Below are 24,888 nucleotides of genomic sequence, written 5' to 3'. Positions count from 1 at the left end.
TCCTGCAGGAGGGACATGCGTGGAAGGGATGGTGAGATGAACAAACCCACCATCCTCACTATCTCCTCGAAACAGCGACTTTTCCACTTTCCAGTAGCAACCAAGAACCTCCAGCGGGAGCACTGCCCACTGACATCCCCGGGACACAGGAGCCCCGGACCCCACAAGAGCCTACCCTGGACGGGGGTCTTAGCAATGTGTTCCCTGGGTGTGAACAATCTGGAAATGATTCATCCATCTGAGATCTGATGAACCAACCATTCCTGTTCCTGGCACGTGGCAGCCAGGATTTACTGGGCTGAGTGGTGCGTGGAAGGGATGGTGAGATGAACAAACCCACCGTCCTCACTATCTCCTCGAAACAGCAACTTTTCCACTTTCCAGTAGCAACCAAGAACCTCCAGCGGGAGCACTGCCCACTGACATCCCCGGGACACAGGAGCCCCGGGCCCCACAAGAGCCTACCCTGGACGGGGGTCTTAGCAATGTGTTCCCTGGGTGTGAACAATCTGGAAATGATTCATCCATCTGATATCTGATGAACCAACCATTCCTGTTCCTGGCACGTGGCAGCCAGGATTTACTGGGCTGAGTGGTCTGTGTGGTTCGAGGAAGTCCCAGGCTGTCTCTGTCTGAAGCCTACAAGCTGCACGTGTGCCCATCAGGGGCACTTCTAGTCAATACAATTCCTCTTCATGGTGGAACTTGGCTGAAAACTTCTCAAGTGAAATGTATCTCCCAAAATCATAAAAACGAAAAAGTGATTTACTGGAAAAGTGGGTGAGACAACTGAGGCGTAAGAGAAAGGGCCGAGCAGAACTACCTGGCTCAGTGGTGTGTGGGCCGGAAGGACTCTGTGGAGATGCCCACCCAGCAGCTTTGTCTTGTGTGGAGAAAGAGAGGCCAGCCGCAGACCGCCCTCCCCTCGCCCTGAGGTTGGGGCTCGGCTGCTGCCTGCTGCCACCCCTGAAAGTTTCCTGTCCTTTTCCCCTTAAAGTTCTCTTTCTCAAGCTGCCCACTGTTCTTGCCATGTTCTGAAGTTTTAGGTAATTTGGTAATAAAGCTGATCTGACCACACCAGCCTACCTGGATCCTCCCTAATTAAAAAGCCAACTAAGTTATCATGACCCATGAAAGTCAGGCAGGTAGCTTACAGCCCTGGCTTCTGGTTAAGGTAACCTGGGTTAGGCCAAAAGCTTTTATGTTGTGAACTCTGTATTGCTCACACCAGAACCAGATGGAATACCAGGTGCTCCCAGGCTGACACGTTAACTCACATAGAATAGCCCATGGAAAAGCTGATCTCAAAGCTGCAGCCTAATCTCCATGTCAATCAACTCACAGTATACCTGGGCTCAGAGAGCTGAGAAACAGAGGGCCTACTTGGTTTCAACTCTCGGAATGGGGAGAAGAGTAGATGGGGACCCCAATTCCTGCGTTGGGCCTTGGTTCTAAGTTGCGGCACTGGTTCTAAACCCAGCGTGTTCCCTGGATTAATCTGAACAGCCGGGTTTCGATTCGGGTACAGAGCTCAGAAATTGGACCCTTCCTCTAGTCCTCTTTTTGCAATTTCAGAGCTCCTTAGCCCACCTTTATTTTCTTTTGGCAATAGGAAATCATAGCCTACTGCATTTCACTGTACAGAAAATTTACAATATCATAATCTGGCTCTTCTGCCTTTGGTGAAACACACACAGAGAGCAGATGAAATATAAATATTCATGTGGCCTCTCAAACATCTATCAATATTGCTAACAAAGGATGAAACATACAAAGCTGCATCTCAACATCATCCTGTTTCCAAGCAGGGAACTTTGTATTTGGGAGATTAACTGTATTTTGGTTCATTATGATTCGTGTAGCCCTGAAGGTCAGACAACAGTGAATCTGAGATGCCATGCCGATGACAAGCCTTCAAAGCTCCCAGCTTTGGGTACTCTACCTGCTAGGACTGGAAGAATCTCTTCTGGGGTATTATCTGACACTTCTCGCATTGAGTCTAAGGTACCTGAGTTAACAGAAGGGTTACCAGAGCTTTCTTACACCAAAGCGTCCCTGTGTGTGCCCTGGGTGTGACACCTCCCCACATTGGGACCTTGGAGCAATGTGAACTGGCTCTGTCTGCTCGTCACCAGAGAGCTCCCCTCATGTCTGCTCTGGCTGGGCCTGGAGGGAAGAGACAATGTCACAGGGAGGAGAGGAAACCCCAGTGGGCCAGCGGTCAGCCTTCTTCCAGACATGCGGTGCCTCCTCCAGGTGACACTGGCCAGGGGCACTCAAAAGTGAGACGCTCAGCCAGAGTCAGCTGTCGGCAGGAGAGAGCAGAGCAGCCTCCAGAGCCCCCTGTGGCTGCATCCTGCAGGGGACCTAGCACAACAGGTGATACTTCTCGGGGTCAGACTCACCCCAACTCTGAGAGCAAGGTCTAGGAGAACAAGGAGGGAGAAACGGAACACCACAACCCCTCCTTCCGCTTGAAATCACTATTTCAAGAGGTCTATGTGCAGGAGAAGAGTCTCAAGCTTATTTTTGAAGTGAAAGTGCTGGGAAGAAGCCAAAAAAATTCAAAGCTGCACTTCCTTCCAAAGGCTGTGCACATGGTCCCGGCATCCCTGGAGAGGGTCTCAGACTCTAATTATTATTTTCCTCTAGAAATCATACCAAATCAAAACTTCTATACGAAAATCTTATATATACAGGCATAAGTCTTGTGGGCACCTTAAAGTCTTAATGCATTTCAACTAACACTGACAGTAAATGACTAACAGGGCCAGTGACAAGACAGCTCAATGGGGGAGCCCTGCACATCGGCCCTGCGGGGTCCTCTGATGACCACTCAGTGTGGCCAGTTTTACAGAAAGAGGGAAGAGGACACGAAGCGTCCAGAGGCTGTGGTTGAACGTTTCAGGAGAGAGCATTATCTGACATTGGCATTAGAGGAGGGGCCCACACACCCGGTAATTTGACCCTATTAGCAGAGACATGCACTGTCGCTAAGGCCTAACGACGGGGGCTGGGGCATCTCAGCCTGCAAAGTCTGCCCGGCACATGGCGAGCAAACTGGCAACACGGTTGTGCCCCATCTGTCGGCATTGCCAGACGGGTTAAGATAACACACATCTTGCCAGCAGAGCGTCCACACCCGCTCTCCAGTCCCTCTGGCTGGCGACATCACCTGAGTGTGCCCAGAGGATGCCATGTTTCGTGGTGTCTCTCTTTTATCATTACCTGATGCCCAAGACACAGGTGCTGCAGCTCAACCAATCAAGTTCTTCTCTGGAACATTCCAGGGAAGTATTCCTGGGTGGGAAACCTTCCGAGCACTAGCCAGGTAAGTGACCAGCAGGCATGTATTTAATTTAATGTAACTGAACGTTGGAGGAAGTGGTGAGGGGAGACAGAAGGGAAGGACAAAGAGTGGGAGGAGAGACCCCCATGTGCCTGGTACGAACCCACGGAGGAAAGCCTCGTGTCCCAGGCACTGGGTATGAGATGAAGGGAGCCTCTGCAGCCCTGCAGGAACGAGGTACAAGGCCCAGTTGCGGGAGGTAAAGTGCCTTTGGAGGCTGGCGGCCTGATGCTCAGAGCTTGGAGACACACAGAGTCCACTCTGCTAATCAGCCTAGGATAATGGCCACCAGAGCTGTGTCTCCCCAGCTGGCTGTGACCCTGAACACAGCTCTTCCTGCCCTTTTGAAGTAAAGAGGAGCACTCTGCTTTTAGAAAGGGCGGGCTCTTTTCTGTGCTTCTTGCAGATGGCACCGTGCTGTTCCCAGTGAGCTGCAGAACTTTCTCGGCTTCAGAAGGAAGCTGACAGGAACATTTCAGGTGGCCTGCCACAGACACCTCAGTGTGGATGTGATTTTAATGAAGCCATTTGGATCCTGTGATGGCTGCTGGGTGTTCACACGTCCCTCTGATGGTGGCTGCTCTTAAACAGCCAGGAAAGAGCGTCCACACCAGTCTCTCTCTCCCTAAAATAAGAGGTCCCCCCTCTTCCTTGAGGTTGCTGTGACTCCCCAGTTCCTGTCACATGGAGGGAGATGTGGCAAGAGCACGTACCAGCCACGGACCAGCACTGACAGGGCTCAACACTCCCTCTGCACCCATGGCAGGGAGCATGGTCCCAGATCGCCACCATTACAGCGCTTGCCCTGCACATCACTCACCGTCCTTATCTGTGTTCCTGTGCCCGTGCCCTCCCCCCTACCCTCAGCAGGAGGCTATGGGCAGACACTGCCCTGTGCCCACCTGGCCCATGGTGTCTTTCCTCCTGTCCCTCTTGGTCTCATCTCACAAGCCTGGCATTCAGGGGTAGAAATGGTCACCTCGGTTTTAGCTGTGCGATCAGGAGACACTTTGGCACGTGGACAGAGTGAAGAGCAGACACAGGCAGAGGGGAGGAGGGAGGATGGGCAGCCGGATTCTTCTAACTGCTAGTTCTAGAGCAGCAAGGTGTGGCTCTGGGTGCTGCTGATGTCATGCAGGGTCATCGGGTGGGGTGACGGCCGGTCGCTGGGCCTGGAGTACGCACCCTCAGTCCTCTGGGGGGGTGTAGCCTCCCGTGGCCTATTCGGTGGCCATTTGCTCAATGTGATTGCTAAGCAGCTTGTATTGCTCTGGAAGAGAAAGCATGTTATTTCTCGGAGGAAAGGTGGTGACAGGCAAGCGCGTCTGCTCTTCCCACTTGGGCAGTGACTGACTGCAACCTCACCAGAGATGGGGCGTAGGCCTGGGCCACGAAGGTGCTTGGTGAACAGAGCCCCCGGTGCAGCACACTGCACTTGGAAATGGCCTGCAGGGTCAGGAATGTACCTGCTTATGGAAATGGTGTGACAGATCACGGGCTGCCTGGGAAGCCGTGGACAGCGCGGTGTGGTCTTGGGGCCATGGGGCCATGTGACAGGGGAGGTGACAGTATTCTTCTCGCCCTCTGCAGGCGAGGAGGGGCTGGTGGCAACATTTTGAGATTGTCCAGGGTGCCACTGACACACTCCTGACTCCTGAGGTCAGTCATCCACAGCCCCCTTGAGTGTGGTGCAAGATGGGTTTTTTATTTTTAAAGAATATTGTCCAATCCAAATATATGTCTAAGTGCAAAGCTTTTTAGATTAGGAGGAAGAACTGTTTTGTAGCAGATAGAGTAAAACACAAAAGCTGGCTCCAGCAGACTCTGATGGTACAGAAGCCAGAGATTCTAGAAAAACCTTAAAACTCGCACCCACCCTGCCTTTGTCACTCCACTGTCCCCGTACTTGTCATGGCAGTATGGTTCATGAAATAAAGGGAGGGATACGGCCATTTAGAAGTGGAGTGGTGGAACTTGTGGTTGGAGTTAGGCCCTGTGCAAGTTCAGAGTCCGAGCGCTAAGCCACACCTGTTTCTTTGCCCTGTCTGTAAACACTGAGCCAGCAGGCTCCCCCACCCACCCGACAATCCCATCTAGCAGAAACGGCTTTCCAAATGCAATAAGAAGCGTCTCATGAGTTTATACAGACTAGGGGAAGAGGAGGGTGAACCAACCAAACAGCTTGACATCACACTTCTAGTTAAAATGGGGACCTTCCTGCTGGCAGGGTGGGAATCCAGCATGCAGAGTGCTCGCTCCTGCCTCTGCCCCCACCCGCCCTCCTGCGCAAACAGTTCCATGGCTGGCCTCGGGGGGCTCACCTTCGTCCAGGTTGCCGATCACGGCCTGCTTCTTCAGGAAGTCACTACACAGCTTCCTGTTCAGTCCAAAGGCCAGCATGTTGTGAGTGAATGTGCTGGAGGAAAGACACCCGAGAGCATCACCTTTCTGCCTCCCTGGGGAAAAGGGCCTGAGAAGCTGGGCCCTATTCTCCTGGGTGCCCAACATGGGGCCTGCCTGGAATTGTTAGCAAAAAATAAAAGTGCTTTGTCACCTACTTAGCCACCAACAACTTTCACTGGGACACTGCCGCCACCAGGGCTGGTGTTAGGAAGTGGATTAATTAGGAACCAGAATTGAGGCCAGGTGTGATTAATCCTATGCTTGTGAGCAGTTTAAGAGGATGCAGCTATACTGATATCATGTCCCAGTGTGTGACAGTGGGAGGGACAGCATGCTGGGTGGCCCTCCCTCTCTGCACCTCCCCCCCCAGCTCTTACCCCAGCTGCCCAAAGGTAATGTTCTCATTGAACCGGAGGCTGTCATCACGCTCCTCCTGGGTCATGTGGCGCCACTTCTCCCTGCAAGCACAAGAGGGGACAGGAGCGGAGTTCAGACAGCGCTGCCCGTCTCTCCACCACTCCCCCCTCCCTGCTCTGATCTGCAGGCGCTGGCGGCACCCAGGTGCTGCCTCCCTGACACAGAAGGGGGCACCTCTCTGCTGAAGAGATGCTTACCTGGCTTTTATACAAAGCCTTCCAGAGTTCTGACACAAAATTATTTATTTCCTTCTTCCTAAGATGAAGAGACCCAACCACTGAAATGCTGTGTGCTTCCCTGGAGATGATGTGTATGGTGTGGCTGCCCAGAGCACTCTTTAAGAAATGAGAAGGTGGCCCCATGTCCTTACTGTGGCTGAAGAGCGGGTCATGGGCCTGTTGCACAGGAGGAGAAGCCTCCAGAGTGGAAGGGACCCACCTGGTATCCCAGGGGAGTGGGCCTTGGGAACCACGGGAAAGGTTCACAGACTCACACCTGTGTCTCCTGAGCAGCCGCAGGAGCCAGGCAAGGCGCTGTGCCCTGGGCCAGCTGTGGGCGGCAGTTTCAACAGGAGACGCTGGGAGTCTCCAATGGCCACATTGTCCCTGCAGAGGACTCTGCCCTGCTTCGTAGTGATTTTCTCCACCTTGGCTTTCTCACAGCCCTCAAAACTTCCTCTGCATTCCCCTCCCCGAATAATGTGGAGCAGACCCACACTTCCTGCTAGGCCTCTTTGAACTGTGACCCCATGACTGCAGCAGACCATCGTGAAGACAGCACCAAGGCTCTAGAACGAAGCCCTGAAACCCCTACAAGAAGGCACCACGGTTTGCATGTGCCACTGGCGAGGTGTGCGCAGGGCTCTGGGGTGGGGGCGGGGTTGTCCTTTTGCGCGTCCACCTGCCACATGCCTGGAGGGGAGCCCAGACTCTCAGCATGTCCAGGAGGGGCAGCGGGAGGGTCCTGAGTTAGAAGGCTGCACCGCCGGCGACGGCTCCTTCCGTCCCCTGGCCCTGGGGTAATGAGATACCCTGGCGCCCCATGGGGTGAAAAGACACTGTCTGTCTGAGAGGCAAGCTGCTTGCAGGAGCAGCTGCAGACATGGAGGAGAAGCTTATTTTAGCCCACTTCCCCCTAAAAAGAAAACTCTGAATAGATGAGTCTAAGATAAGGTTGAGCGCCCCATGGGGTGAAAAGACACTGTCTGTCTGAGAGGCAAGCTGCTTGCAGGAGCAGCTGCAGACATGGAGGAGAAGCTCATTTTAGCCCACTTCCCCCTAAAAAGAAAACTCTGAATAGATGAGTCTAAGATAAGGTTGAGAGAAAGGTCAAAGAAGAGGGAGAGAAGACACAGCATGAGGGAGCGAGGGGTGAGGGAGAATGGAGAAGCCAAAGGAAGAGAAACAAAACAAAAGAACATAAACTCTCAACTCCTCTCTACCCTCCTGCCCCTGGAGGTCACCGTTGCTGCTGCAGCTTAGCAGGGGACACAGGACATCAGGGGCACAACAGAGCTCACTTCCAGCTTCTTTATGCTGATGGCAGGATACCCACGAAGATATCCAGAATATACTTCCAGGTGCTTTGCTAAGTCCTTCCCATTTCCCTTCCTATTCTCTTTCCCCCAGTAGTCACCCATAGGATTGTGCAGGCACATAAATCCCCATACCACCCCCAGGCCTGCTGTGTACAGAACACACGGGAACGGCTTCCACAGAGTGATGCAGCACTGCGGCCCTGACCCTCACTGCTTTTGACCTGGATGAGGTGATTCTTCTTGCTGTGGTTAGGATTAAAACTTGGACGTCTAACCTGACCTCTGAAGAAAGAGGTGGAAGGTCATTAGCAAGCAGCAGATTAATTGATGCCTACAATCAAATCACTTTCTTAAAACTGAGTTCAATCCCCAATACCATTCGAGGTCTGATACTGCACATGCGTCTACATTGCCACTGTAGGAATCTGGACGTGACTAACTGCTTGCTGAAAAGGAAACCTGAAATGGAGAAATTTCTGCCTCTGTGAACAGAGAGGATGGTAATGGTATGCTGCTGTCAGCCGAGATTGCCAAGAAAGAGAAGTCACATTGGAGGCACGAGGTTGCCTGGGGACCTAGAGCCAAAACCAATTTCTCCCCAATCTTGAAACAATACTTGCCCCTCTTCCAGGTAAGGCTCAGGGGTAGGTCAGAGATGTGGAGCCTGCGTGGGGCTATGCATGGTCAGATCAGACTGTATCTGCTCTGGCAAGAAGGCCCGTGAGGCCCAGGAGGCCGGCTGTCTTCAGATGGGCTCAGGACAAGTCACCCTCTCCCCAGCAGCACTGCCCTCCCCTTTTCAGGCCTGGGTTGAGGCACCAAGAAGTTTTGTACCTGGAGGGCTGGTTAATCACAGTCACCCAGAGAGACAGTGGGAACTTGGGGGCTTTGCTCATTGATGGAGATATTTGTTATACCTAAATGCTCCGTTTAAAGCTATAGCAAGGCTGCATAAGAAACAAGACTTCTCATAACTATAAACAGTACAAACACATCACTGATTAAAGGAAGCATGTTTCATGACTCTCCAGTGAAAAAAACATTGTGTTAGGAAGTTTATTTTGAATGGATAGGATTTAAAAATATATCACAAAGGATTCTAACCAACACAAAGTTGAAACGAATGTTGGACCCCACTGTGGGCTTGCAGGAAACAGCCCCATTCTAGGCTTTTCTTCACGGGACCCCCTCCCACCCACGCAGCTTCCACATTACCAAGTGGCTGGAAAAGAGAGAGCAGCTGTCTTTCCTCCGGATGTCCCCCAAACTGCCAGCCCCCCATACACCTGAGAGCCGGCAATATTGCAAATAAGACAGATTCTCTGCACCCACCCATGGCTTCTGAGCCCATATGGAATTCCATGTGTGGAATATATGAAGCTGGACTTCACAGCTCTTTCCTCTCTGAACTCATACTGGGCCCTTCAGGAGTCCCATTTGTTTTCTGACTATTCTGTGGCATTCTGTTTCCACCTGTCACCAGCGTGTCCTAGCACTAGGATTGTCTCCCCAGGGATGCCCTCCCCGCCACAGCCCATGCTGGGCTGCACCTGCCTTGGGGCTCTGCCACAGCAGCAGCTCAGAATGACTCATGGCCCCCCGCCCTGCATGGCCTTCGAAGGAGCCCCCAGCTCTGTAAAATGGAACAAAGTCACGTGGACACACACACCTCTTCTCCTCCTCCTCTCCAGCATCCCCTCTGGAGCGGCAGCAGAAACAGGTAAACAAAGGAACATGTCAAAGTCATGCAAGATATGTGGATGGAAAAAAGAACAAGCAGAGAAGGAGGTTATTACAGGCAGAAACCAAGAGGGACAGAGAGAGACAGGATACTTGAAATAAATGTATTGCCTAGAAGTTTGAGAACTAAACAGCAGAGGTAAAGCCCATTCGCCTAGAAGCATCTAAGCATTTCCTGCATTTTTGTCTCCTGGCTGAACGTAAAATTCTCTCTTGAGTCCTTGGGTTTAGAGTATTGGCATCTTTCCCATGCCATGATCTTCCTCTCCCTCCCCAGGAAATGCAGACACACCAGACTGCTGTGGCACACAAGGCAGGCCACCTCACCCCATTAGGACTTTAGCTGCCCCCAAAAGGGAGGATTTCACTTCAGATACACCCAAGAGCTAGCAGACAAGTCTTTATTCAAGCAGCAGTCATCTGCTCTCTCTCCTGATGGGGAGAAAGGCTAAGGGGTCTCCCCAACGTTAGAGGAGGGGATTCGTTCTATGAGCCGAGGAGACAAAGGCTCTGAGAAGTTCAGAGACTGCAAAGTCACATGACTGGTGTGGCCATTAAGGGGACCCACCCTGAATTCCTGGGGGGGCTGCTCCCCTTTCCTGCCTAGTTGCTGCACACAGTGGGCGGCAACCTTTGCATGCTGTGGCCATTGAGAGAGAATCAAGCATCGGCCCCCATGGCTTACTGCCAACCCCTCACTGCTGCCATGTGCTTTCTGAAAGGGTGTCCAAAGGGGTCTTCTGAATGGCAAGTTACCCTCCGTGGAGCTGGAAAGTCTGTTCAGGCTGTGGAGCCAAGGCGTGAGCTGTGAGCAACTGTATTTCCATGTTGGCTCTTGAGAGCAGAGTCTACACCCTAGCACCCTGTTCCAGTGGTTGGTTGGCAGGATTCTGATTTGTACAGCGAATAGCAGGTGGGTCGACGATGGGGTGGGAGGGGTGATGGTCTCATTCAGTGGGAGTTTGCAATTTTAGGAGGGTCAGGCCAAGTCATGCCAGAGCCCCAGGACAGAGCGCGTCCATGCAAGCCGAGCACCCCCACCCACAAAGCTGTGCACCCGGGGCCCTTCAGGCAGCTTGCAGGGCACCAAGGCCAAGAGGGATTGAAGAAAAAACATATACACATTGACGTAGCTGCTCTTCCACTCTCTTCTTCAGAAACCAGAAAATAAAGCCACTTCCCTGTCCTCTTTTCCGAGGTCAAGTGGGTCCATACGTTGCTCCTACCTGGTAGTGGGAGATCGCTTTCTCCTCTCACAATGGACAGCGTCAAAAAAGGCTGCGTTCCAGAACCTCAGCGTGTGCCTGCAAGACAGAGACACAGGTAAAGGTCTCTCCACGGGAAGGCTAGAACGACAGAGGTATGAAAACCTCTTCTTAAAGAATGTCAGGGTTGGCAAGCTATGGCATGTGGGCCAAATCTGGCCCACTGCCTGTTTCTGTAAATAAAGTTTTATTGGAATGCAGCCTTGCTTATTCATTTACAAACTATCTGCGGTGGCTTTCACACTCCAACAGCACAGTTGTGTGGTTGCAACACAGACCATATGGCCCACAAAGTCAAACTATTTATCATCTGTCCCTTTAAAGAAAAGTTTGCCGAGCCCTGTTCCAGATGACAGATGATAGCTAAGTCAAGGACTGGAGGGACCACACTAAATCACTAGACCAAAGCGACCCAGGCCGAGCCAGCTTCTGCCTTTCTCTCTGCTTCCACGTGACCCAGGGTCAGTCCAGATCCAGCCTCCTCACAGAGTCTTCCTGACAGCTCCAGCCCAGGCCTCTGCCCTCTGGATTCCTGCAGCATTTCCTGGCCACACTCCTCATATGGCCCTTGTTTTGTCATGGGCAAGTTGGACTGCAGCTAGACTGTGATCTTTGAGAGAGGCACTATGTCTAACACCTTTGGGTTCCAGTTTCTAGTATAGTGCCCTACTTGTGAGTGAATAAAATTCAGTGATGGGCGGCTTTGGGAGATCAAAGCAACACCAGCGATCATCCACAGAGCCAGAATGGTGGGTAAGATTGCCCCTGACTGCTGGTCTCTCACTTCAACCATGACCTTCATTTTATACATACACACACACACACACATAATTAGCTTTATTGGGATATAATTCACATACCATAAAATTCACCCCCGCTGGTCTCTCACTTCAACCATGACCTTCATTTTATACATACACACACACACACATAATTAGCTTTATTGGGATATAATTCACATACCATAAAATTCACCCCCTAAAACATACAATCCAGTAATTTTTAGTGTTTTCACATAGTTATGCAACCATCACTATTTCCAGAACATTTTCATCATCCCATAAAGAAACCCTATATTAGCAGTCACTCCTCATTACCCATGCCCCAGCCCCTGGCAACCACTAATCTGCTTTGTCTCTAGGGATCTGCCTGTTCTGGACACTGCATATACATGGAATCATATGACATGTGGCCTTTTAGGTCTGACTTCTTTTACTTAGCACCATGTTTTCAAGCTCATCCATGTTGTAGCGTGTATCACACTTCACTCCTTTTTATGACTGAATAGTATCCCATGGCATGGATAGACCCCTTTCTGTTTATCCATCACCAGCAGATGGACACGTGGGTTGGTTCCACCTCTTGGCTAGTACGAACAGTGCTGCTATGGACATTTGTGTATGGGTTTTCATCTCTCTTGGGTATGTACCTAGGGGTTCTGTTTATCCATCACCAGCAGATGGACACGTGGGTTGGTTCCACCTCTTGGCTAGTATGAACAGTGCTGCTATGGACATTTGTGTATGGGTTTTCATCTCTCTTGGGTATGTACCTAGGGGTGGAATGCTGGGGCATATGGTCACTCTGTGTTTAACCTGTTGAGGAACTGCCAGGCTGCTTTCCATCGCTCCATTTTACATTCCCACCAGCTTGTGGGAGACCTCCGATTTCCCCACATCCTTGTCAACACTTATTAGTGCTCATATTTTTACACTGGCCATCCCAGTGGGTGTGAATGAGCATCACTGTTGATGGAGACAAAGGCAGCAAGAAGGACCTTGCAGGACGTGGCCGCTGCAGTACAGAAACAACAGCAACGGGACACTGTGGGCCCGGCCTTACCAGATGGGCTGCTGCTTCAGGTGCGTGTACAGGTAGACCTTCTCCCCCTTCTTGTCGTCCTCTGGGCTGTGCACAGTCACTGTGGGAGGAGAGAAAGGTGAAAGCAACTCTGATGTGCACGTGCATCGCAAACCCCACGTGACAGCCTCCCGGCAGCTTTGGCGTCTCCCCAAAGGTCACAAAACCACATAGTCAAGATTCCATGGCAGCTTTTCTGCCGGCCACAGCCAGTAATGATGGAACTCACACCTGGCAATAAGGACTTCCTCCGAGGAATGCTTCCATGGAATGGCTCTCCTGCCCGCCACCCCGGATAACACTTCACTTCACTTCCCTGGGATTAAGGAATTTAGTTCCTGCACACCCTCCTTAGAAAAGGCTTGTCCACAGAAATTCAGTAAGAAAACATAGACCACTGGGTCTGCAGAGAAACTGGGGCGTCCTCCAAGGCAACATCCTCCTGTTACAAAGAGGGAACTATAGCCCCAAGACATTTATGGACTGGCTCATTCGTGCTGCTGATTAATGGTGGGCTGGTTTAGGACCCCTGTAGGGGCCTGGGTGACAAGCACCAGGGGTAGCACTGGTCCCACAGCACAGGGCTGGTGGCAAGCACACTGGGCCACTCACCGGCCTTCTGCTGCTTCTCCCTGGGCTTGTTCTCGTCTTCCCTGAAGGGAGAGAAACCACAACATGACAAATGTGACCCATGCCACATCTTCTCAAAGAAACCCTTTCACATTTCTGAGACGGGACTGTGTGCATTTAACATGGTTTCCTCAGAAAAGATTTTTGTGAAATCAATGCTACATTTGTCAACCGCCATTGTTGCAGAATCGAGAAAATGTTAAAGAAGCGGAGGCTTCTTTATGTCATTTTCTATGAATTCAAAACAGTACAGACCAAGGCCCCTGGCTGTAACCAAGCCATTGGTGGTGACAGTGAGGACCTTGGGTGGCTACGGGCTCCCTTGTGCTGGTGTAAATGGCTTCCCTGTGGAAGCCAGTGTCTACATTCCTGCTTATAATGTGTCCAGCCCCACATGGTTCAAGTTTCTGTTAGAGAACTGCTCTCCTGGGGGACAGTGGCTTTTCCCCTCATCTCTACCGTGTTCCATTACCACCAATTCCCACCACAGTTAGAGGAGGAAGGAGACGGGGGCCGTACTTTCCCGGCTGCCAACTGATGATTTCCACATGCTCCTCATCAGCCCAGGAAAACGCGGACCCCCAGGGACGTTGCTGCATGGCACCGAGCAGAACAGCGCTCAGCACCACAGAAAGCTCTGGGGGGTGGAGCAGCCAGGCTGGCAGCTGCACTGCTCAGGAGCAGCTCTCGGCCCCCAGGATGGCAGAAGGCAGCCGGATTCTTCCATGGTCACACCAGTGCCCTCTCAGTCACTCCCCACATGCGCTCAGCATAGGCCCCTGCATTTGTCTCCCGCCCGTCAGAGGGAGGCAACTACGAGGTGACCGACACTTACTCATTCTTCCTGACCAGGGGTCCCTTCAATTTGGTCTCCAGCCCCCCAAAGAAGCCCTTCATGTTCTCCGTCCTGGCCGAGGTGGTCTTCAGCAGCCGCTCGGCGATGTCCTTTTTCTCAGCCAGCCAGCTGTTGGCAGACTTCAGGTAGGAGTCGACGCTGCCTGCGGGCCTCTCCCTATCCCTGGCCTCTGAGGGCAGCAGCTGGGGTTTGCCTTGGGGGAGAGAGGGAGGGCGAGAGTCAGGCTGCTGGACACTGGGCGCAGGAGGCCTCTGCCCTCCATCCCACGGGAAGAGGCACGGAGAGCAGGAGGCTCCACGCCGCCAGGACACGGTGAGTGTTTGGGACCCTTCTCCCTCTCAGAGCAGGCCCTAAGCACCTGCTGGGTATGCAGGAGCCGGCCAGGAAGGGAAGAAAGCAGCAGCGGGCAGGAGCCAGCCTCAAAGCAGTGGAAAGTCCACAAGGGAGGTGACCAACGTGCCCACCCAGCCAGAGCACAGAACACAATGTCATGACAGCCGTGACAGAGAAAACAAGATGGGAAGACAAAAGGAAAACAGGCTTTCCTTGTGCTGGGGCAGGCTCTCTACAGCCCAAAATAAACCCTATGGGCCCAGGTAAACCCTACAGGCTGAGGTGCTCCCTACACCCCAAAATGACCCCTACATCCCAAAATGACCGCTACAGGCCAAGGCGCCCCCTACAGGCCAAAATAAACCCTATGGGCCCAGGTACTCCTTATGTGCTGAGGTGTCCCCTACAGTTCAAAATGACCCCTACAGGCCCAGCTGCCCCCTTGGGCGAAGATGACTTCTATAGGCCCAGATGCCCCCTACACCCCAAAATGACCCCTACAGGCCAAGGCACCCCCTACAGGCCCAGGTGCCCCCTACAGGTTTACGGTGTCCCGTACCAGTCAAATCACCCTCCATAGGTCAAGGAGCAGAGTGTCCTCCTCTAGTAGAAGCTGATCTGTGTTCAGACCCGACTCAGGCAAACAGCGTCAAGCTGCTCTTGGAGAAGGAGGAGCCACACGTTGCATGTGGGCTTCCCCCAATCCTCAGGCAGCTGACGAGTGGCCTGGCATGCAGGGCCTGCCCAGTGGTGGCTGGCCCAGGCTAAGGCACTCAGACCAGCTGTTGCTGAATGAACCACGGTGCGTGGAGAGGATGGGCTGCTGGGAGTAGGGGAGGACAAAGACACGTGGCAGAGGGAAGGGGACATACCACGAGTGGGCATGCGGGTCAGGAGCTTCTGTCCCCCCATGAAACGTCTGCCTACTGTGTTGATTTTCTCATTTCCTAACAGCTGATGGTTTCCTTCATCCTGTGGACAGTCAACCACTTGGACCCACAGCACGGGCCGTGTTTGAGGAGTCTTGCTCCTTGCTGGTTCCCTCCTGTCCTCAGCTCTCTTTGTTCTTGGGAGCCCCCCCAGCTCACGCCTGGAGTCATGAAGAAAGCTTCCTTTGACAACACATTATAGGTTGACAAGTCCCAGTTTCCAAGTCTGAACTCTACATGAGCCCCACCTGAGTCTTACCGATGTAGTAGTAAGTGAAGCACATGGTCATGAGGTTCTTGGCAGGCCCGAAGTCATCCATCTGATGACATCTGAAACAAGAAGCAAGGTCCACGGGCTAGAGAGTGGACCCACCCGATCTTCTCACTGCAAGCTGATTAAACAACACCCAAATACATTACAAACATGTCTAAACTAATACCTTATTCCCAAGATGCTGCCACAGGAGAAGACCAAAAATAATCCCCCGGCTCCAATTAGGGGAGTTGCCAGCAGGCACATGGCAGGGGACTGTGTATGATGCTGGGCAGGAAGGATGCCAGGGGCCATCAGCCTGGCCTCTTGCACTTGAAAGGAGAAAACCAGGGCCCAGGAAGCTCAACTTTACACAGGAGGAGAGCCAGCCCTAGGAGCCGGGCCTCCCTCAGTCGCAGGCCACCAGCCTCTGCTTCTCAGGAGTTAGCAGTAAGTTATATGTATTCTCACAGCAGCGGTTCTCAGGCCTCAGCAGCTTCAGAACCCCTGGAGGGCGTGTAAAGACCGGAATGGCTGGGCACCCCCCCTCCCCCGTCTCTGATTGACATGTCGGGGGTGGGCCCTTCCTTTGCATCTTATGCTTCTTCCCCTTCCTGTCCTGTTCCCTTCACACTTTTCTTCCTGTTTAATTTTTAACCTTGGACAATTAGTACTTTTTAAAAATGTTGACAGAAATTAGAAAGTGGGATTAAGGGTCATTTTTACCTTTTTATATTTAAAAAAATTGAATCAATTTAAAGATCTACTAATAAAACTATAAAAGGCTAAAAGTAAAAACTAAAGCTACTAATAGACTAAAAATTGTGAGTCTCATGAATTTAAAAAGGGAATATTTTTTAAATATTAAAAGGTGTTTTGTTTTTGCAACTATACAAAAATATATACGCTCAGGGATAAAGTGATGGGAAGATTTTTTGTGTGTTTTGGCAGGGATGGAACTTGCATTTAATTTTCCCCTGCAATTTTATTTATTTAAGAAAAAAAAAATCAAAGAAAAATTGAGAATTAGGTAAGTATGTTACCATGTAGGACAAGTGCAATTTATGCAGAATAGTGGTTCTTGAAAATTCCTATTGCTGCAAACGGTTGGAAATTGAGGTATTTTAAATGCAGGAGAGAATTTTAATAAGAGAGTTTGGAGCTTATGCTCCTGGCTGAGGGTAAGGCTTACCCCACTTCCTTCAGTAAAGGTTTCTCGTCCTTTTCTTGCCAGCTCTGAGAGCCAGACTGGAGGGAAAGTGTATCTGCACCTGGGATATTCTGAGCAAGTGCAGGAAGAGCAGGAATGCTCCTCTTTGTTGGTCTTTTTCCTCCAGTATATGCCCCACGTTCAAGGTGGAATAGGGAAAGGTAAAAGACATGGAGAGAAGGAGAATTGAGACTCAAGAGAGCAGGCTGAGAGGAGGGAAGGAGGAGTAGGGGAGGCGGTTTTTCAGGCCTGAATGGACGAAGTGGGCACAGTGACCTGGGGAGGTGGCGGTGGGACAAGCCAAGGACAGGCAGGGCAGACGAGGCCCGGAGCAGGAGCTGCTTCAAGGCCTATGGAGGAGATGGGGGCAAAGATGCCCTGATCGGGGCTCTATCCAGCTGTGGACGAGGCTCCAGTTCACTCAAGCCACTGCTCAGTTTCCCCAAGGCAGAGAAGCGTCCCCTCTATTTCAGACTTTGGAGGATACATGTGTCCCCTGCTCTGATTCTAAAACAAAAGGTAGGAAGTGGGTTTGGCCATCCTAGAGAGCCATGGGCCTGAGGAGGAGCCTAGTGTATCATGTGGTCTGGCCTCCTTTTCTGACAGGTGAGATGAGGCACCCACACCTACTAGTGCCTTTTGCGATAAAAGGCTCCGGCAGTGCCTAATGAGCACTCACGGAGCAGGCTAACGGCCTCCAATCATATCATTAGTGTTGATTTGCTCCTGTGTGGGTGTTTATCTAGTTTAGAGCACTTCACAATAGGAGGTCAAGAAAGCTCCAGATCTCCAGGGAGGAGGCTAGGGCTACAGTGTGTAATCGTGGCCTGTCCCTGGGGACCCACATGGAGACTTGACTCCTCTAACTTCTGCCACCAGGTGAGGACTGCTGATGTTGCTCCCCAGTGAGAGGCTGGTCACGACTTCTTTAAGCTGGTGCTGGGAGTGTCAGAGCAATTGGGAGCTGATGACTAGTGTGGAGATTACTCACAACTGGGTTATTACAGGGCGGGGAAAGGGAGGGATGAACAGCTTGGGAGGATAAAGGCTTTGCGCCACAGCATTACTTACTCAAACAGCACCACGGCAAAAGATTGCACCAGGCGGTAGAAGGTCGGCTCTGAGACACACTTGGAATTGCAGCGCTGTCCAGAGAGAGGACAAGGTGACACACACAGTGGCTGGTGAGAGTGGGCTCCCTGCTCCAAATATCTCTACTCGCAGTTGGGTTGAGACCAGGCTGGCAGCCACCTTCTCTGCTCCACAGGACCCCCAACCCCAGGACCCAGGGCAGAGCATGGGCACCGCAACTGCCATGGCTCGGTGTGGTACAAGCAGGTGTCCCCCTCACACCCACACATGAAGAAGCAGGGAGGAGCAAAGCCCCAAATGACAACACTAGCTATTTCTAGGTTGTGGATTTATGGGGAGTTTCTCTCCCTGCTTATCTGCATTTTCTAATTTTTCTATGAAGAATAAATTATTGTAAAATATGTAAAAACTAAGAACTTAAGCCATTCCACAGGAAAAATAGCAGCTAGTGGATATTTACAAAATTTGATTCTCTTCTAAACTTTGATATATTTTTCTTTATATGACTCACTGTCTTGAATATACTATTTTTTACAAAAATGGAATATTGTGGGTTAAAAATATGCATGGACATAGCCCACATACTTGCCTTTTTTTTTTTTTTTTTTTTTTTAAAAGATGACTGGTAAGGGGATCTTAACCCTTGAGTTGGTGTTGTCAGCACCACACTCTCCCAAGTGAGCTAAACAGCCATCCCTATATAGGGATCTGAACCTGTGGCCTTGGTGTTATCAGCACCGCACTCTCCCAAGTGAGCCACGGGCTGGCCCTCCACATACTTGCCTTTAAAAAAAAAAAAAAACACTTTTCTGGAATTTCACAAGGTTGGCAGACCACCGGTTCTCATGCTTTTCCTTCCAGTGGGCCATCCACACGAGCTACTTCCCATTTTCCACTGTTCTAAGCAGCCCTTTTCAGGAAATCTTTGGATAAATTTTGCTTTTTTTTTCTGTTGGGTCATTTTCCTTGACTCTCTTCTCCAGAGTGGAATCAAGATAAATTAAGGAGACGGAAAGCTCGTTCTGTCACTAGATTCCTCCTTACCAGAAACGCTCCCCGCCCCCCTTACCTGGGCGCTCACGTATCTGGCAAACCACTCCCGGCCCTTCCCGTTTTCGCTGCTGCAGTACTCTCCAAACTTGGCTTTCTCTTCCTGGTCTAAGTCTTCCCTGAAGGAAAGAGCAGGAAGAAAAAAACCCTCTTAGTCCTCTGGAACAAAAAAGGTTGCAGTAGTGGGGAGAGGACAGAGAAGGAACTGACAGGTACTGCAGGTGCAGGCACCTGACCCACAGCAGCTCATCCCACCTGCCAGGCAATACAATAATCATGGTATTATTTTTACTTTGAAGACGAGGAGCCTGGCTTGGAGAATCAGACATGGCTTGAGAGTTCCCTGCATACTTTCTGGTTCCAAAGCCCATGTACTGACCCCAGCCCTCCTGCCCAGTAGGTCTGAGCCCTAGTAAGGGCAGGAGCCCTAATCGGCAGCTCATCCAACTTCCCGCTGAATTCAAGAATTCCTGAATCTGCTCTGTCTCAGTAGGGCACACTGAAGCCAAGACACACTGATTGGTCTGACATCAGGAAGGACGCCTACTCCAGACCTATCAGTGGGACGCGGTTGCTTACTCTGCACTTCTGAAGAGCGAGACTGCTCACCTCTGACCATCCCCTGCTCTGCATGTGAGGGATGGAGACCAGGGGACCCTCAGCCATGGGGGTCACCACCATTGGGGTACACAAAATGCTCACTTGGTCTCAAACCACTTCTGATCACTCTTTGTGAGCAGCGAACACTCTTCCCCAAATTTAAAGACTCAAAAATGAAGCAGAAGGCTGGAGATCCATTGGCTTATGAAATTTTCATTTATTTAAGGTTTTATAGAAAACATCTTGGTCTCATTTATCCCAAAATACCAACACCAGATGAAATATGTGAACTTGCCAGCCACTTGCTGTGATTTTTTTTGGAATGCTCTTGACGCATCTGATTTTGTTCATGCTCCATATTGCTGACAGGCTGCTGCAAATATAGATTGGCCTTCCTGGCAAATCGTCTCATTTATCCCAAAATACCAACACCAGATGAAATATGTGAACTTGCCAGCCACTTGCTGTTATTTTTTTTGGAATGCTCTTGACGCATCTGACTTTGTTCATGCTCCATATTGCTGACAGGCTGCTGCAAATATAGATTGGCCTTCCTGGCAAATTAGCAAGCTTCTGGGCTTTCTCCCCTTTTCATTAACTGGGGAGTGCTCTGAGAAAGCTGCCTAATTTCAGTGTTGATCAAACAAGATAAGTAGGAAGCCACATCTACTGCTCTCCCCAAATGCATTCAAAACCATAAATGCATTTTTGGATAGTCAAATATTTGGATTGTCATGTTACTCTTCCCTTTACTAACCACAGAGAAAACTGAGGTCAGATGCTGTCGAATGAACGACACACCTGAAATAGGTACAAATCAAGCCTGTCAGTTTCCAGATGAGGGACCTACATCGTGGTAGAAAATAAACTCTCTGCATAGTGTCAACAGGCAAAATGTTCCTATTGTTTTAATGAAACTGGAAAATTTCCCCTTAAGCTAGTGCTCCTCAGACTTTAACATGTGCAGACCTCCTTAAGATGCAGATACTGATTCAACTCAGCAGGGCTGCCCACGCCGCTGGCCCACGGCTGGCAATCTGAGCACCTAATTTGCCGCTGTGAATGACGAAAGATCGACCAGCACCACCTGCATCTGGGGTCTGCACGCTTCCTCCTTCTGGCTGACAGACTGGTAGACAGTGAACGGGGAGGAGCTGGAGTCTGTCCACAGATTCCCTGCTGCTCAGTCTGCAGTACAAACCCAAACCTCCGTTTCCTGCTGCTCCTGCTGTCAATGCTCCTATTTCACCCCTTCAAAAGCCATGAAAGAAAGCCATAAAGAGGTGCAAGAAAGGGTCCCCACACAAGCAGCTGCTCACAAATCAGCTGCCCATGGGCACCACAAGGAGCACGGGTAATAGAAACCTTACTGCCTTGTATTGCCCCTGATTTTAATTTCAGAAAATAATTGCAGCCTCCAGTCAACTACAACTCTGACAAGACTAGCAAGCAGCTGACCTAAAAATGCTCAGATGGTGCAGAAGCAAAACGAGCGTCCCTCGGATGAGTGTGATGGGGCTAGGCCGCCACACAGACAGCCCCTTCCAACACCTGACCTAGGGATGCAAACACACTTCGGGGACAATACGCATCAGAAATTAATAGAGCTTGTCAGGGTTACAGGGGACCTGTGCTCTTTACGATTGTGTATGTTTAGCAATAGTGCATACAGCCAGTACAATGAGAGACTGCTGAAGGTGATAAATGAAGTGGGCAGCTCTGCCTTTTCCTGCCTCCTTCCTCCCTATCGTGACTAGTGGAGGCATTCACGAGAGGTGAAGAGTTGAGAACACTGAGGTGCTAAAATGGGCCACCCACTCCAGCTCTGTGAGCAGTGACAGGACTGGATGGGTAGGGGACAGGGGCCTGGATGGGCAGAGAGCAGAAGACAAGGAACTGAATGGACAGGGGACTGGGTGGGTAGTAGACAGGGGACTGGATAGGTAGTGGACAAGGGACAGGATGGGCAGGGAACAGGGGACTGAAGAGACAGGGGACTGCTCCCTCTGCAGCTACACTGTGTGCCTGACACGGCCCATAAGCTGGGCGCTGGTTCTCCACAGGGGCTGCCCTGCAGAATCCCCTGGGAGCTGGCACATGTTCTGATGTTGTGCTGTGCCCTAGAGATCTGATGGCACTGGTGTCCAGTGGATCCCAGTCTCCTGTATTCTTTAAAAATTCGCCAAGTGACTCCATGTGCCGCTGGGGATGGGGTGAGCCACTGTGGTGGCCCATCGTTGGCCCAGATGGTGCCCTGGTGAGAGGCAGAGCCCAGGGCAGGATGCAAGGCCCCTTACCCTCCAGAGAAGATCTTCTCCACGTAGCCACGCATGAACTCCCTGAGCACCAGGGTCTCCTCGTCCTGGGCTGACTCGGTGCTCTGGCTGGAAGAGAAGGACTCGCTGGAGGAGGAGCGGCGGTCCTGGTCCCAGGAGGGATGTGAGGGCGACTCGCCCATATCGTTCTCGCTGTCTGCTGACTCGGTGGTCTCGCTCTCTGAGGTGCCGTCACCCAGGGAGCCATCCCCATCCTGTAGCGTTGGAGGTGGTACCTCCAGTGGGAGGGATGCGGGTGACTCAGGCCCGAAGTCGATCAGTGAGCCCACGGGCACCTCTGGGGCCTCCATGGCTCAGGTGGGCTGCTGAGGAGGGTGCGGGCAGGGTTGGCAGATGGGCAGAGCAGCAGTCTGCCAGGGGCATGCAAGGCGCTGGAGCTGCTGGCCACAACAGTGAGTCCCCTGCAGTGGCTCAGGGGCCTAAGCCATCTGGAATGGAACAGACACACACGTGATCACCATGAGAGCCACTCCTCGTGTAAGGGAAACAGCAACTAGAACCCAGACGTCGATGAATGAGATCACATGTTCCCTGTAGGGAGAATAATCTCCACACTTCCAGAACTTGGGATGCCTCTATGCTGTCATTTTCCTATAGCCCACTTTACTTTAAATGCCTAGTACACGGTAGGTCCTCAATAAATATTTGTTAAATAAATGAATAAAACCAACAAACAGGATTTCTCCAAAGCTATGCAATCAGACTTCCAGGGCACGGCCCTGTGGCCTCCTCCTGCCCTCCTCCCCACTCCGGCCTACCAGACTAGGCCAGCACTAACACACAGACAGCCATCCTGCTCTGGAATCGGGGACCACCAGGCACGACCCCCTGCCTGCTGTCACTGGCCTCAGTGGAGACGGAAGAGCCGCCCTGCTAAGCAGCGGACACCATGCCCCTGTGCTCACAGCTTAACACACAGACAGCCATCCTGCTCTGGAATCGGGGACCACCAGGCACGACCCCCTGCCTGCTGTCACTGGCGTCAGTGGAGACGGAAGAGCCGCCCTGCTAAGCAGCGGACACCATGCCCCTGTGCTCACAGCTCTTCCTTCCTCGGCTGCTTTCTCATCTCTCTTCTCCTCAAGCCCCAGAACCTTCCCAGGCTGCCAGACGTATGTCCCTTCTCAGGACATACGTCCTTCCCTTCAAACCACCCTCTGGCGGTTTCTAAACACAATGTCCGCCACAGGGACCCACTCTCCTTCCTGCCCCCTCTCCTGCACTGCAGCCACCTGGACTACATTCACCCTCCAGCTCCCATGCCTTCTGCTCCTTAGGCTGGGTGATCCTTCCCTTCCTCGCCATCCTCTTTCCTCCCCCAGCCCCACCTAGAATTCTCTTCACCCCTCAAGGCTGGGTTACATGCCACACCTGAGAAGCCTCACTCTGCTCCTAGTCAAACTTATTACTGGTTCATCTGTGCCACTCCTGCATTATGTACACTCACCTGTAACTCTGCTTGTTTTACTGACACATATTAGTTACTGTTTATCCACTAAAGCGTATGCCCCTCGAGGGGGACCATGCCCTGGTCACCTCCGTAGCAATCCTAGTGCCCAGCACAGACTGTTGACTACAAACGTGTTCTCTATATGTTTGCTGAATGAATGAACAGACCTGACAATGAACATGCCAAAGAGTCAGGGGAGTCAACAACATAGGTCATGCAGCAGCAGAGCTGGGATTAGAATCTTCACTTCTAAACCTGGTCTCCTGATGGCTGGTTCAGGAGTTACCTGCCCATTCTGGGAATCTTCCTCAACTGTACTGAGGGGCAGACAAGCAGGAAGTAAGAGCCCTCTTGATGGTCAGCCCCTGCACAGAATAGCACGTCTTTGACCTATCAGACCCAAACATCCATGATAGCACCTGCCAGCTACTGGTTCATCTGTGCCACTCCTGCATTATGTACACTCACCTGTAACTCTGCTTGTTTTACTGACACATATTAGTTACTGTTTATCCACTAAAGTGTATGCCCCTCGAGGGGGACCATGCCCTGGTCACCTCCGTAGCAATCCTAGTGCCCAGCACAGACTGTTGACTACAAACGTGTTCTCTATATGTTTGCTGAATGAATGAACAGACCTGACAATGAACATGCCAAAGAGTCAGGGGAGTCAACAACATAGGTCATGCAGCAGCAGAGCTGGGATTAGAATCTTCACTTCTAAACCTGGTCTCCTGATGGCTGGTTCAGGAGTTACCTGCCCATTCTGGGAATCTTCCTCAACTGTACTGAGGGGCAGACAAGCAGGAAGTAAGAGCCCTCTTGATGGTCAGCCCCTGCACAGAATAGCACGTCTTTGACCTATCAGACCCAAACATCCATGATAGCACCTGCCAGTGAGGTGGCTGTTGATGTGTTAAACCGAATACATCTTCTGAGGGCACTTCAATATCGAAAGGGCATTTACTGCCTCTTAAGAGCTTAATGTCCATGAATCGATTACGGATTCCTCCAAATTCCCAGGTCTGGGATATTTTTAAATACCCTGAGTCAGAGAGATGGAATGGCTGGCCCAGATCACCAGAGTGGTGATAGCACAGACTCAGGGGGTCCTGCACAGCCTGCCTTGCTCCAAAACAGAGAAGTGCAAACCTCAGCTCCAAAGAACTTCCTAGGCCAGGACAGCAACAGGGGCTCTGACAGTTCAGCAGACAGCACATGACAGTTCAGAGAGGTGGAATTTAAGGAGTGGACGGTCTGGGCTCTTGTGACCAGCTGTGTCCTCGACCCATGGCCCTGCTCTCTGGGTAGGGTCTCCCTATCTAAGGCATCAAGAGTGGATTAAATCTTCAAGGTCCTCTGGCAACCACATTCTCAGACTCTCCAAAGATCAGAAAAGCATACCCATAACAACACACCTGACATTAAAGATGGAAAACCACACATTAGGAAAATGTTTGCAGTAAACAGGATATGAAAATTGAGTTAATCATATCTATATTATAAATTCATAAAACTCTAACTACAAAACCTATATTTTCATAGATACACAAACTACTCCAATAGGCAAGGCTCACA

At 51.2% G+C, this 24,888-nt stretch overlaps 1 protein-coding gene across 2 annotated transcripts; it reads right to left on the bottom strand.

Annotated features, from left to right (window-relative positions):
• Positions 1–311: 311 nt before the first annotated feature.
• On the bottom strand, positions 312–22,252 carry KIAA0513 (KIAA0513 ortholog). 2 transcript variants are annotated; one of them, XM_008577691.1, is made up of 12 exons: positions 21,822–22,252; positions 18,944–19,043; positions 17,854–17,927; positions 15,579–15,649; positions 14,037–14,250; positions 13,184–13,224; positions 12,554–12,632; positions 10,673–10,750; positions 9,376–9,405; positions 6,130–6,210; positions 5,671–5,765; positions 312–4,619 (listed from the first exon to the last, which is right to left on the bottom strand). In XM_008577691.1, the coding sequence occupies exons 1-12, from the start codon at positions 22,148–22,150 to the stop codon at positions 4,570–4,572; spliced, it is 1,242 nt and encodes a 413-aa protein (XP_008575913.1). In that variant the 5' UTR covers positions 22,151–22,252; the 3' UTR covers positions 312–4,569. The 2 variants fall into 2 exon arrangements, with proteins under 2 accessions (XP_008575913.1, XP_008575914.1); XM_008577692.1 differs by lacking the exon at positions 9,376–9,405.
• Positions 22,253–24,888: the final 2,636 nt, after the last annotated feature.

This window comes from Galeopterus variegatus, unplaced genomic scaffold (genome assembly GCF_000696425.1).
Source record: "Galeopterus variegatus unplaced genomic scaffold, G_variegatus-3.0.2 Scaffold1563, whole genome shotgun sequence".
NCBI classification, from domain to species: domain Eukaryota; kingdom Metazoa; phylum Chordata; class Mammalia; order Dermoptera; family Cynocephalidae; genus Galeopterus; species Galeopterus variegatus.
Note: the sequence above shows the minus strand (reverse complement) of the source record. Positions and strands in the feature narration are given on the sequence as shown.